Source organism: Schistocerca serialis, chromosome 6 (assembly GCF_023864345.2).
Source record: "Schistocerca serialis cubense isolate TAMUIC-IGC-003099 chromosome 6, iqSchSeri2.2, whole genome shotgun sequence".
NCBI classification, from domain to species: Eukaryota; Metazoa; Arthropoda; class Insecta; order Orthoptera; family Acrididae; genus Schistocerca; species Schistocerca serialis.
Window position 1 is genome coordinate 162531078 of NC_064643.1, and position 15088 is coordinate 162546165.

Genomic DNA, 15088 nt, shown 5'->3' on the forward strand with positions numbered 1-15088 from the left:
TCACTGGTTCACTGATGTCTATCCGTCTATATGGGGGGACTGTGCACACAAGATGAGTCTGAAAACAAAAAAGAAAAACATTGTCTTGAAAAAGTACTGAAAAAATACATTTTCTACCAAAAGATATTCTTCAATCAGTCAATTAAGCACTTAATAATTTGAATCAATGCTGTTGCAATGGCCAAAATTACTCTGTGAATAACAAGAAAATACTTTAATAAGTGTCACTCTGAGTGAGGATACTGTAATCAATCTTCTTTTCAACCATGTCATTATGTTTTATTTATGAAGAAAACTCTCATCCAGTTGTCTGGACATTGACACTAGCTTTCTACACTTGAAAGGATATTGACAAGTATGTCTGTTTAATCCATATAGAGTCACTGATATGTTTATGTTTCTGAAATATGAAGTGATGAGAGGACTTAAAAATAACTGAAGATAAACACGTATAGAAATGTGTGATTCATCAGTTCATTTGCATTTATTGCTATACAGGTATTTCTAAAGTATGTGCAAAAACTGTCATCATATTTCAGATTATGAGAGGTGTCCCAAACAGGGGGGACAGTGGGTGGACAGAGATGGATCAGAGAATGGCATGAACACAAAAAAAAAGATACACATCATACAGATTGTGGATGGCACATTTTGTAAGAGGTGCAAAACAACACGAAAACTCTGCTTTATTGAAAAAAAAATGATCCACAAGAAAATATGGAATACAGAAATAGATACCACAGCCATTGTTACCAGCCCACTCTAGTCAGTATGGTACTCTGTAGAAAAAAAGAAAACAGTGAAGGTATTACTATATTGCACTATATTGGAAAAAAGAAGATTTGTATTGGCAGTCATACACTGTGGACCAGAATAGCCAACACCCTGAAAGCAAAAATAATTATTCACTAGCATACAACACATTGCACACAATAAGCAAGAATCTGCTTCTGCACAAATACATTAATAAAAATGGAATAATCACTTTAAAAAGTGGCTTTTATTGTTGAAGAGAAATTGGGAGATCTCTGTGCACCAAACTGAAGGAATACCTTTGATGCCGAAAATTTTAGAAAACAGACTCCACTTTCGAATGGAATTGTTTAGAAACTGAACACACATTTCCCAGACTGCCTCCAAACCCGAATGATTAGTTTTGTTGCATTTGGTGCGGAAGGACCCAGGTTTGATTCTCTGCACCCAGGTTTGATTCTCTGCACCTCCTTATGTTTTTTCTGAGGCAGCGAAGTCTGGAATGGGCTCTACTCAGCCCCATTATGCCAAATGAGGAACTGTTTGTGTAAACAAGCTGCAGCTCCATCAGGATTCATCTACTGGCAATGACAGCTGGAGAGATTAGCAAAATGCTTATCGCATATCCCATTATCACAGATCACTCCTCATACTGCTTTACAGGCAGCAGCTGGCCAGCTGTAACAGGTCTAAGGCCTAATCTGTGAGCGGTGTTTAGCTTTTAGTTTGTAAATACTTCCCACAGATCTTTAAGTATTACACTGGGTAATGAGAAGACAGATACTTTCAGGGCTTAAAAAACATTGGACTGGCCACCCAGAACTGCAGCTGAATTACCAAATGAATTTTGCTTTGTCATTACTGCAGAACACTACCAGAATAGTTAAAGGAGAACTCTGGTTTCTCTTTTCCCTCCTCTTATCCACCTTGTGAAGGTTAGTTACACAAGTTGTATCACAAACTCAGTCATTAAACACTGCGAAAACTGCTAAAACCACTTTGAGATCATTTTATGTAGTAAACAGTACCTCATTGTCAAATGGTGTAGTAAGAAAATATATATGTCCTTGAATGTAAGTCAAAGCTTACACAGCTGTTGTCACCACCAGTAAAATTCTTCAGGGTATGTAACCTTATTGTCAATATGTAAAATTCTCCAAAGTATCAGCCACTGTCACAAACGGCCCAAATTGAGAATTTTACATACTGACAATACAGTCACTCAGCTGAATAGCCTGAGGAAGGCCATTTATAACACTGGCCGAAACACTGGAGAACTTAACATATTGACAATGCAGTCACGAAGAATTTTATTGACAGTAGTTTTCAACTTGTAACCTATACTGTATATTTCACCTTGAATGAGCATTAGATAATTCATTGTTGTACACTTTAAGACAGTAATGCATTTTCAATTACCACTTAATTTGTTTGTTAGTTATGGACTCCGATTCACAGTAAGTAGACGTGTTACTTCTCTTCCAATGTTGTTTGCAAACATTGTAACTTCTTTGGTGATAATACTCAGTAAATGTCTGAAGATGGCCTTGTAAGCCGAAAACCGGGTTAACAATAAAAGTAATATTGTAGAACAAAAGCAAACTGGTGCTTTTCAGTTACTATAATGTTGTTCTACCAAGAACCGACGGAAGATTCTGTTAACAATCAGTAATAACTTTGACATGTAAACAATATTTGTATTTCAAAACTCAAGAAAGTGAATGAGTACTGCTTTCAATTAATTTTACAGAACAGTACCCAAGATTACACACTATAACAATATAAGTTTCAGTTATACTGTTTGAAGGACACATTCATAAGCCATGAGCACCCCTGTTACTGTTTATAATCAGAGAAATGAGAACTCGGACTATGGTAATTTTTTCAGTGCAAACTATTGCAAAGGTAGGCGTTCATGAACACTGTTGCACAGAGCTTCTTAATAATTGTGTATATAAAAGGCACTTTATCAAAGAGAAATTTCTGTGTAACAAGTGAAACAGGCTGCCAGGTAGCAATAATCTCCCCCCCCCCCTTCTAACTCCTTCAACAAGGAAGCCATAAAACAGTCAACTACCAACACTGTTTTCTGAAAGAAGTAGGAAGCTTAGCGTTTAACATCCCACTAACAACAAGGTCATTAGACACCAAGCACATGCCTGACTTGCGGAAGTATGGAGAAGGCCTTAAAAAAAAACACACACACACACACACAAATCTGGGTGATCGGATTGAGAGCTGAAATGCTATCCTCCTGATACAAGTCTTACTGCTGTGGCCACCTCCCTCAGACCGTTTCCCGAAACCAATTGACCTCCACAAATTACTGAAACCCAGGACTGTTGCAAACATCTGCACCATTTTAAAACCTGCTTTTACTGTGTGAACAAAGAACAGGACCCCAGATGCCAAGGGGCTTCAATTGAAGCCAAGCAGCCCAGTCCAGACAGTAAACTATACAGGACACAAATGGTATAAGATACCAACAATGATCACTGTACAATAAAATATACGACACCTGCGAACAGACAGTAAAACACATGGCATGGCTTTTTTAAAAGCCCTGATGAAATTTAACAAACCATGGAGGCATAAAAATGTTTCTGATAAAATGGAAGGACGTAAGAAGTTTAATGGGCAGTAACATATTTCATAATGGGAAGAATAACATATTATTTCTGACCAATGTCACAAAAATGGAAGAAATTTCTACCCTATAAGGTAGAGAATGTACAGAATAGGGAAACCAAAAAAATGAAAGGGGTTGCACATACAAGAAATGGGCATATTGTCTACTTGGTGCCACTTATCACTGATCTGTGGATCCTACTTTCACCCAGTCACACAAGATGCCAACCTTCATGTTTGCCTACTGTGGTCCTCATTGGCATTTCAAGACTCCAAGCAACCAGTGACCCAACCAAAAATATTTACAACCTTAGCAAGATAGACAATGCGATCTCCCTCACCATCTGGATGGCCAACCACCTTTGGATCAGCAGAAATCTGGTTTTTCACTGGTATTGCATCTCAGTTGCTTTGTGAACATTTGTAATGCATTAATGCAACTGCATCCAAGGGCATGCACAATCTTTTTATTAGATGTTTCATAATGTTCAGTGCCTTGAGGGACATTGTCTTTACACCCTTAGGTGTGGTTACCAAGGCTGCCTTTTTTTTCCCCTCTCTCCCCCAAACAGGCCTTATGATTGGTTAGATGTACAGCCCATCTCTCCTGTGCCACACTCTTATGTGCCATTTTTAATTTCAGAGGAACACTTATTCAATTATTTGCTGGATATATTCCGATCTCTGTCTCCCCCTAAAGTTTTTGTCCCGACGAGTCATTCAAGGTGCCCCCCCCCCCCCCCCCAACATCTTAACACATGTCCAATCATATTGTCTGTTCTTCTAATCAGTTTTTTCAAGATATTCCTTTCTCACCAATTCTGCACATAATGTCCTCATGTCCTATCACTTCTTTTAATTTTCAGATTTATTCTGTAACATCACATCTCGGAACATTCTGATTCTCTCTCTTCCAGTTCTCCTACAGTCCATGATTCACTCCAACAAAATACTTAACGACAATCTTCCATCCACACCAAGTGACTAATATGAGTCAGGCCATTAGTCTTGTTTCATGGAGAATACAAATTAATAACGTATGTAGTTCTCTATTGGTCACATTGGTGTCTGAAATTCCATGCAGCTTTTGAGGATGATGCTGTAGTATACAGAGAAGTTGCAGCATTAGAAAATTGTAGCGAAATGCAGGAAGATCTGCAGCGGATAGGCACTTGGTGCAGGGAGTGGCAACTGACCCTCAGCATAGACAAATGTAATGTATTGCGAATACATAGAAAGAAGGATCCTTTAATGTATGATTATATGGTCGCGTAACAAACACTCGTAGCAGTTACTTCTGTAAAACATCTGGGAGTATGCGTGCAGAACGATTTGAAGTGGAATGATCATATAAAATTAATTGTTGGTAAGGCGGGTACCAGGTTGAGATTCATTGGGAGAGTCCTTAGAAAATGTAGTCCGTCAACAAAGGAGGTGGCTTACAAAACACTCGTTAGACCTATACTTGAGTATTGCTCATCAGTGTGGGATCCGTACTAGATCGGGTTGACGGAGGAGATAGAAAACATCCAAAGAAGAGGGGCGCGTTTCATCACAGGGTTATTTGGTAAGCGTGATAGCGTTACGGAAATGTTTAGCAAACTCAAGTGGCAGACTCTGCAAGAGAGGCGCTCTGCATCGCGGTGTAGCTTGCTGTCCAGGTTTCGAGAGAGTGCGTTTCTGGATGAGGTATTGAATATATTGCTTCCCTCTACTTATATCTCCCGAGGAGATCACGAATGTAAAATTAGAGAGATTCGAGTGTGCAAGGAGGCTTTCCGGCAGTGGTTCTTCCCGTGAACCATACGCGACTGGAACAGGAAAGGGAGATAATGACAGTGGCACGTAAAGTGCCCTCCGCCACACACCTTTGGGTGCCTTCCGGAGTATAAATGTAGATGTAGATTTCCTTATGGTAAACCATTACCAGCTCTCTAAATCTGATCGAGGTTGGCTTACCTCCGATAAAAATTAAGTTGGTTGCTTGACCATTTTTAAATATTTTTTTATATGTGATTACCCTATAATTGAGAAGTTCAAAAAAGTTATAAAAAATTTTATTTTGCACCATTACTGAATGATGGCCATTTTTATTTGTAATGCAAGATAGTTTTTCAATATGGAGACATTAGCATTAATTTGAATATCTTTGCACTGGGTTAAGTTACAACATTGCAGTTGGCATGATTGTTTTTAGAAAAGTTGTTTACTATCTAAAATACCCTAAATTCAAAAACAATCAGTCAAAATGATTACCAAAGCTTAGTACTGAAAAATTTAGAAAATTCAATTTTTAGGCCCAATAATAACATCCAAGGAGTGATTTATCAGAGTGTACTTTTTTCCTGCAGTTAGATATCAAACTACTAGCCTTGTACAGAACAAGAACGCTGACAAACGATTCCTTACTTTTTTATACATTTTTGAAATTTGAAAATCTTTTATTTTTTCTCAAGTTTGGGGATAGTTACACTGGTGGGACTGAATATAAAAATCTGATTTTTGCACATTTTGCACGCCTATATGATAGCAAAATACTGTAAAACTTTCAACATTGATATTCAACTGTGAACAAAGACATGAATTTTTGAAAATGAGAAAATATTTCAAATTGTACAACACTTGATCTTATGGCTGTTGCCTAGTTCATGTGTGATAGTGGTTAGATGTACTCAATTATTATTGAAGTTAAGGTGCTGAATTGTACGCAAAAACTCAAAAAATTACTGAACTAAACATTTATATTATCTTGACAATTTCAAAAATAAATATTTTAAATCAACATACTTTCAAGGTGCGGCGCTTTCTACTCCTAGTGGTGATTATTAAGAACTCTTATATCCTCAGACAGCTTTTGTGATATAGAATATGACCTCCCACCCAGTTGCTGTGGTAAGTTTAGCTTCCTTAATACATTTTTCCTTTGGTATCCAAACTTAATCATCAGTAAACTTCTTGAATGACGTTCTTGGGCCAGAAAGGTGGTAAAAATGCACAAAAACATCATTGTTTTCCAAACTTATTCTTTCAACCTGTGCAAGCCATCATTGTCCACCATACACACATGCCACTACATCATTTAATGTTAAAGACAGAGATGTAATTTTATTGACACAATGATCCTCAGAAATTTCAATTTCTGATAGTGTTGAACTAAGTTTTCTGCAATGCCAAGGAATTTGTGGAATTGAAGTGTTCTTTTTATTGCAATACAGTTTTCAAGTCTGGTCTGAACTGTAGTTTTGATATGAAGAACTACCTCTTCTTTAGCATATGTTTTTGAGTGGGGTCTGCCTTTAGCAAACATTATTTTGTTTTTGTCCCAGACATGTTTCACAGCAGTTGCAGCATCATCAGTTTTTTTTTATTATTGTTATGGGTGTTAAACATAAGGAATGTTCTTTACTGTTTAAATACATACAAATATTAGTTTCTAAATCGTAATTACAGGTTTTTGAGGAGCACATAAAATTGTGTATTCATACCTTTTTACCACATAGTGTGGTTTTCCTGCTGTATTACATTTTTACAGTGTCTGTTTTTCTTTACAGTTTGTCATCTGCAACTATATACAACTTTACGTAGGGAAAACATTAACGCAAAAATTACAATTTCTAAACTGCTTGTGTCTGTGTATGTGCGGATGGATATGTGTGTGTGTGTGTGTGCGAGTGTATACCCGTCCTTTTTTCCCCCCTAAGGTAAGTCTTTCCGCTCCCGGGACTGGAACGACTCCTTACCGTCTTCCTTAAAACCCACATCCTTTCGTCTTTCCCTCTCGTTCCCTCTTTCCTGATGAAGCAACCGTTGGTTGCGAAAGCTTGAATTTTGTGTGTATGTTTGTGTTTGTTTGTTTGTGTGTCTATCGACCTGCCAGCAATTTTGTTTGGTAAGTCACATCATCTTTGTTTATAGATATATTTTTCCCACGTGGAATGTTTCCCAGAGAGAGAGAGAGAGAGAGAGAGAGAGAGAGAGAGTAAGAAAAGGAGGGAGACAAAAGGAGCTTCAACATCAAGGTTATTACCTCTTCTTTCCTGATGAGAAAGAGGGTGATGCCTTTAATATTATCCTTGCAAAAGACATACATGTCCTCTATTGTAAGAATTTGGTCTGTGGTCATTCTTTGTAGGCTAGCTTCACTCACTTCACATTCTATTGTACCACCTCCTCCACTGCATGCATTTTTACTATGGCAAGAGGCAAAAATAGTGCCATTCGGCCTCCAACCCAAAACCTACTTTGTGGTTGCAAAGATTTGTAAAATTCTTTTTGTTCCTGTATTGACAACCACTTTCATCTGAAACAATATTACGTAAAGGATAGTTGCTACTCACCATATAGCGGAGATGCTGAGTCACAGATAGGCACAACAAAAAGACTGTCAAATGCACAACTAACATGCACATGACCACGGTCTGTGGCAGTTAAAGCCAGTGTGGCTAGCTTCTTACATATTTTTGAAACAGATGGACAACTGAAGTGTTGTGCTCCAAGTAGTTGCTCAGAATATAAATTGAGTAACTGCAAACTTCACCTTTCTCGTTCTTGAAGTGCAGAACAAATGGATGCACAACTACCTGGTCACTGACCCAGTGTTACCCTTGTATTTCACCCTGAACCACAAATGTAAAGGTTTCTGCAAAATCAGCTAGACTATGAATGCAGTTTCATAAAATTGCACGTTTTTGTCCTTCAAAAAGTTGCTGTGGATTTTAGAAACATAGTGGTGACATAGGAGATTATCTAAGTTATCAATTAAAGATTCGATGTAACCTTCCTGAGATTTAACCACCGTTATTTCAGCTTTGTCAGTTGTGACCCACCATTTGAAGGTAAAATTGAGAGGCATTTTCTCTTCAGATTTGTTAAACAATTCAAGAGCAGTTTCTGTATCAAGAAATTTATCACACAAACTCATCATCCAGTCATAATTGTTAGTGCCACGAACTATTAAATCTAGTAAGTCTTTGTAGTTAACATCATTGAGCTTTGCACCCACAGTTTGACATTCTGATGACATAAAGAAACACATATCAAGCGTGTTCCTGAGGAACTGGCAAAAGTACATCACTCAGGATGAATGTCACAAAATTTTGAGCTCCCAGTTTCCCATTCAGTATGAACATTTTTGAAAGCTACATAAAGTTCGTTTAGATTTCATACCACTACTCATTTCTAGTTTGTAGTTTTAACTCCATTTATAACAACTCTTTTGCTATCTTTGCTACCCAAGTACATTCTACAGTTTATCATCATCTTCAAAAAAACTGCAGGATCTTTTCAATTGTTTCTTCACTTATATCTGCTCCTTTCTTCCTTTCTAAAACTGGTAGAATGCTTTGCTCTTTCATTGATTTGGTTAGTCTAACCAAACAATCAGAAATGTTTAAATTGTTAACTATTTTTTCTCTCAACTATGAGCAAACCTATAAATTTTAACTTTTTTCATTTTAACTGTAACTGAACACTTACTTTTTAATTTCTCGATTAACCTCAAATATTCAGTGTTGGGTGATTCTGGAGGTAGGTTTTCTTCTTTCTTAGAAATGCTATTGATAAAAAAAAAAAGAGTGATTCTGTGTCTTTTCTAATTTTGTCTGAAATTCGATGTTCCTTGCTTTCAATAACTGCTTATCTTTTCCCACTGCTCGGTTTTCTTATTTTCGAAGCAGTAAACACCTCTAAATTAGAACAAGCAAAATCCAATTGGCTAATAGCTTCCTCAGGAATATAAATGCCATTAACAAGGTTACACAATTCTGGTTCTGAATCCAGGATGAATATTCCTGTATAACAATTTCAGCACAAGGAATTTCCACAAATCACATTAACTTTCACTCAAGAAGCTGTTTTACTCACAATTAACAAGGACAAATGTTAAAGTTTTATTTACCTCGAACCTTTAATAACTGGCCTTTTTTTTATGAAATTTGGGTGAATCAGAGCATTTTTTTTTTCCCCCAAAAATATGACTGTACTTCAGAATACATTTCTCCTCATGATACTCGCAAACAGATGACACAGAAGAACTGACTTATAATTTAAACAAAGTCATTAATATTTTTTTAAGTTTCTTGAAACTGAACCATAAACCGTTTTGTGACACACTTCACTTACTATCTGCCCAATAGAGCACAATTCATCCATTTTCTTACTTTCCAATTAGTCTTACAAATTTACTTATTTTTAAATTTTAAAATTATTTTAGTTAGTTAGAAATAACACTCACAGCAAAAGCACACAAAATATTCTACACTCTCAATGAAGTATGTACATCCTATCTAACATAGGTTTCGGAAGAGACTGACTACAGCAATACCACACCCAGTAAGTGTCGTGGGGATACACAGTTCATGTACAGACTTGTCACTGACTACTGGGCTCCTGTGCAGACTTGTATATCTGTCCGCTGAACTCCTTTACACATTTGTCTTGAGGACTAAACTCATGCACAAAACTGTAGCCTTCTCAACAATAGAGATATTTCACATGTTTATTACTTTTATCATTTCGAACTCTTAATGATGTGCTACTTAATTGAGAATAAACGTAGATGTAAAAGGGGCATTTTTTTAACATAGAATTGTTTAATATTTTGTTGTTAAAATAAATAATACTAACTACATACAGGGTGATAGTGCTAACAACAACCATAAGATTGACTGTTGCATAATGTTAATTATTTCCTCACTTTCAAAAATTCATATCTTTTATCACAGTCAAATATAAGTGTACAAAATATGCGAAAATCAAATTTGTATATTCAGTCCCACCAGAGAAAACTTTGGTGGTCATGTTGAATGGTTACTTTTGAATTTAGGGTATTTTGGCTAGTAAACAATGTGTAGAGGAAACTTTTCTAAAAATAATCATGTCAATTGCAATGTTGTAACGTAACCCAGTGCAAAGATATTCAAATTAATTCTAATGTCTCCATATTGGAAACTGTCGTGCATTACAAATAAAAATGGTCATCTTTCAATAATGGTGCAAGATACTGTTTTGAATTTCTCAATTATAGGGTAAGCAGATATAAAAAATCAAAAATTTAAAAATTGGTCAAACAACTTCACTGAATCACTTCATATGGATTGAGCCTTCAGCATTTGACAACAATAATTAAAAGAGTTGATAGGACAGAGGATCGCCGTGTAATTTGTTTTCCAGCATGGGGCAAGCAAAGTATAACCACGACACAAAATATGAGACTCTGAAAGAACAGCTATGAATATTTACCGTGTCTTACAACATGTGTTTCTGCAGGACAATGATAGCTGAAATGAGAAACCACTTCACACTAAATTTTCAAATACAAGAATTAAGGAAAAATGATTTGGTAATGTTAAGTGACACATCATGATTGCATGAGAAGCCTCTCGTATTTCCTAGAACTCTTAAATACTGATAGGGACGTGAAGAGGTAACTGATACAAAACTGCACAGAAAGAATGATAAGGATTGCTCCTACAACCTGAACAGGGTCCTGTTTTGCCACTGATATGTAAGTCATGGAGATTTACAGTATTTAAAGAAACAGAAAGGAAAATTAAGTTCCGAAGTTGAACTGAGAATGCTTAGTTGTATGCATTCTTGGACAATTGCATGATACTGAAAAATGTCACTGAAAGTGGCTAACTATCCTGACTTATTAAAACTATGTAACCATAAACTGAACCAGAACATTTGCCTGTAGTAGGCAAACAACTACATATCAACAAGAGGTCCTCATGCATGCTCATTCTATACAATCTGCAATTTACCTGTTGAAGAAATTCCTTATCAGGTTGGACAGATTCTTCCCAGCACGGGTCTGTGTCACTGTGCTGGAATAAAACCCTGGAGTCTTTCAAAAAGTTCTTTCCAAGAATAAAAATTTCCATTCCACCTGTACACGGACATGATGATATTGACTTCTTGCAAATTTCAGGAACTCCAGGAGGTTGTGCTGAAATAGATGTAAGTGTACTGTTAGCAATATCATTTTAACGGTTATATCATTATTCAGCTTCATTAAAGTATCACTTACTGCACACAATGGGCTGTGAAGCAGTCTGTAGAATTTCTGTAGAACCATCATCATGAGTAATAGTGGTCCTAAAAACCATACGGCATCGAGTAGATTTCTTCTTATTTCGTGTACCAGACTGTTCAGGAAATCTGTGTTCTACATCAACATTCCGTTCTTTCAAAATCCCAACACAGTCACAGCTATAAGTCAAATTACTTATTAGACAAATTCCACACTGAAGTTCTTTAGTTTTACAGGTATTTAATAATAATGTATATACAAAATCGCAAATATAGAATACTTACGTTATAACCATGTCTTTAGTGGGATCAAAATCTACTTCAATAACAATTGTTCCATCAATTTTTTTTTCCACACACGGTGTAGAATTCTTCCCACTTACTCTGCAAGCTTGATAAAACATATGTGGTGCAACACGGCCCATGTCAGTGCCAATGAAAACTTGCATTACTGCTGGTTTGTTGTACCCAACAAGCTACGACAAAAAATATGAGGGGACTTTTAACTAACCACAATGACATTTTCTTCACATCAGTAAAAAGATAATAATCAGAGTTATAAAAATTATATCCTACAATGTTAATGAAATTATTAGAATTAATTTATATTTTAACAATAATCTGTCTTGCAATGTGACATTCATGATAAAATCAACCAGATCTCATTAATTCAACACAAAAATACCATCTTTATCTCTTTGGTAATTATGTTCTTGAAACAGTTTTTGCCACTGAGTCACTGCCATATTGTACTGTACATTTTGTGCCCACTATGACAAATTTTGGAAATGTCGTTGACATTTTTGTACTAATATAATTAACTTCAATTGTAATCATTCATTTCCATTTACACAATTTCTTTAGTGTTTCTTTGTTGAATCATTGAGAGGTTTCCATCACAAAACAGTATGATGAACACCTTATTACCAGGAAAAAAAAGAGCTTTCATGTACATGAGAAGAAGCAGCTTTACAACATTGAACATAATCAAAAACTTCCAAAAACATCAAAAAGTTGGGAACCTACAGTCAACATTTGTTGCAGTAAACACTGTCAACAGCATGCTGAGCTCCAACACCATCGAACAGTTAGTTGTGATAAGTGTCCCACCTTGAAATACGAGGGGGACCCAAAAGTAACCGGAATCGTAATGCTGCACATCGTGTACTTGCAGTAGCAGGTCGCGCCATCAGAGGGTTGTAGTAGGAGCTCTGCTGAGTCATTCTGCAACGCAGCATCACCCAACAGTGAGAAGTGTGGTTTCTTTAGCAGTTCTTTGAGTGTGCGTACAGTGCAGACATGACACGAGGAAATGGCTAGTTATGGCTAGTTCTTACGAACAACGTGCGGCAGTGAAGTTCTGTTTCTTGCTCGGAAAGAACGCTGCAGAAACTGTTGTGATAATTCAGACAGCCTACAAAGACCATGCTCTTAGTAAAATGCAAGTGTATGAATGGTTTTCCGGTTTAAAAAGGGAGAAATGGTGGTTGAAGATCAGCCCCGTTCCGGGCGACCTTCAACTGCTCGAAGCGAAGACAACGTCGACAAAATCCGTGATCTCATCAGTGAAGATTGACGCAGGACAATCGACCAACTCGAGAACTTGTCTGGGTTGTCCTGGAGCTCAATTCAGCACATCTTGACAATCAATTTGGGGATGCAAAGAGTGGCAGCAAAATTCGTGCCGAAGCTTCTTACCGGAGATCAAAGGGATCGTCACATTCAAGCCTGTCTTGAAATGAAGGACGTGTTCAAAGATGATCCACATTTTTCAACAAAATCATTACAGGTGATGAGTCATGGTGCTATGGGTATGATCCAGAAAGTACATAACAGTCATCACAATGGATGTCACCTGGCTCAACTCGACCAAAAATAGCTCGACAAGTGAAATCGAATGTGAAAACGATGTTGATCTGTTTTTTTGACATCAAAGGGATCATACACTCTGAGTTTGTCCCTGAAAACCAGTCAGTAAACCAACAATTTTATTTGGAGGTTATGAAACTGCTTCGCAGAAGTTTGTCGCGAAAACGTCCGGCTTTGTGGGATTCTTGCGTGTGGTTCCTGCATCACGACAACGCTCCCACGCACACGGCTCTCAGCGTTCGTCAGTTTTTGGCCTCAAAAAAGATGACTACCTTGACCCACATGCCCTATTCGCCGAATTTAGCACCCTCGGACTTCTTCCTATTCCCAAGGATGAAAAGAGACCTGAGAGGGAAGTGTTTTGCGGATGTGGAAGACATAAAACGCAATGTCATGAAAGTGCTAGCAGGTATCAAAGAGGACGAATTTAAAAGGTTCTTCGAACACTGGAATGAACGTTTGGACAAGTGTATTAATGCTAATAGAGAATACTTTGAAGGAGATTAAGGTTGTATTTGAAAACAATAAAGTATATGCTTTCTAGAAAAAAATTCCGGTTATTTTTGGGTCCCCCCTCCTACAGGCAGTGGTGACAGACTGATAGGTAGTGTCTCCCAAAGTCCACATTAGGTTGGGAGATGATGGTTTTCTTGTGAGACGGTGAAGCCAAGAAACATGAATTCAATATAAAGGATGTGGTGACAAACTGATTTTACTAATAATAACTAAACTGGCAGGTAAATTCATAAAAGACTTTTTTCCTTCTTTTTTTTTTTTTTTTTTTTTTTTTTTTTTTTTTTTTTTTTTCATATCAGATGCTCCTAACATATGCCAGTATAGCAGCACTCCACTCTGACGTAGCTGGTTTGAAGTTTCATGATTAGAGAGACTTTTCATTGTTACTACTTTGCAAGGCAGGCGACATGTGATGCTGGTGGTATAAGTGGTTGCAGTGGTGTTTTAAAGTTCCTAACCATCAGGCTTCGTGCCAATTTACAGCGTTAAATTTCAAATCCGTCCGAGTGTCTCATGGAGTAAGGACATGTGGCAATGTTGCTGGTGATATGTTTGACACATGAGGACGTTAAGCTCAGCAATCTGCTTGGTGCTATTTCAGAGGCATAGTCAATGGCAATGTGCTGACACTAGCACCACATACGGCTGGTGCCTGATGACCAGGCACACACGCCTTACAGTACTGCCCTGCAGGTTGCCATCAAGCCAGACACCTGAAGCTGATGCTGCTCGACTTCACTGCACCGGCTGCTGTAGTAAAGAGGGTGCCATGATCACCGGACACAGCCAGCACTATTTCACATCCATGAGACCATGCAACACCAGCCACATCCTGGCATCCACATGCTGGGCGGCTTTTGTAGGACCACCACCTGCAGCTCTTCAGCAGTCGATTCAGATTCTGAGTAAACAACAAGTCTGTGATGCAGTGCTACTGGAGAAAGAACACCAGTGCACCACTAATTGTGACTGAGTGATTTTGACCTTGCAGAGTAATCTATGGTGACAGGCTGCGCACTTTCTCTCGCACCTTTGTACAACTGTTTTCAATAAGTGACAATTACTTTTATTAGATTGGGACGATCTCTCATGTTCTTTCATAGAGAATCAGTAGTCTGTTGTTAGTGTCTTTTATTGCTCTCGTGTAGAAATAACGACACTGCACACAAGAATTTGAAAACAGTCATTTTGTTAGAAGATGTGATCATTCTGTGTGGTCTATTTGAAATTGTCCCATGGGGTTACTGGGTGATGTCCACATCACCTGACATTCTGGTAGACAGACACTTAA

General features: G+C 37.5%; 1 protein-coding gene across 4 annotated transcripts in view; it reads right to left on the reverse strand.

The window, feature by feature from the left end:
* The window catches only part of LOC126484348 (nuclear factor of activated T-cells 5-like), a 405657-nt gene that overhangs the window by 41644 nt on the left and 348925 nt on the right, over positions 1–15088 (reverse strand). For all 4 annotated transcript variants that reach the window (XM_050107806.1, XM_050107805.1, XM_050107808.1 and 1 more), the window contains exons 6-9: positions 11698–11888; positions 11411–11592; positions 11145–11329; positions 1–58 (exon numbers count right to left, since the gene is read on the reverse strand). The exon at positions 1–58 is cut by the window's left edge and continues 105 nt beyond it. In XM_050107806.1, the coding sequence (XP_049963763.1) occupies positions 1–58; positions 11145–11329; positions 11411–11592; positions 11698–11888 (616 nt within the window). The remainder of the gene's footprint in view (positions 59–11144; positions 11330–11410; positions 11593–11697; positions 11889–15088) is intronic.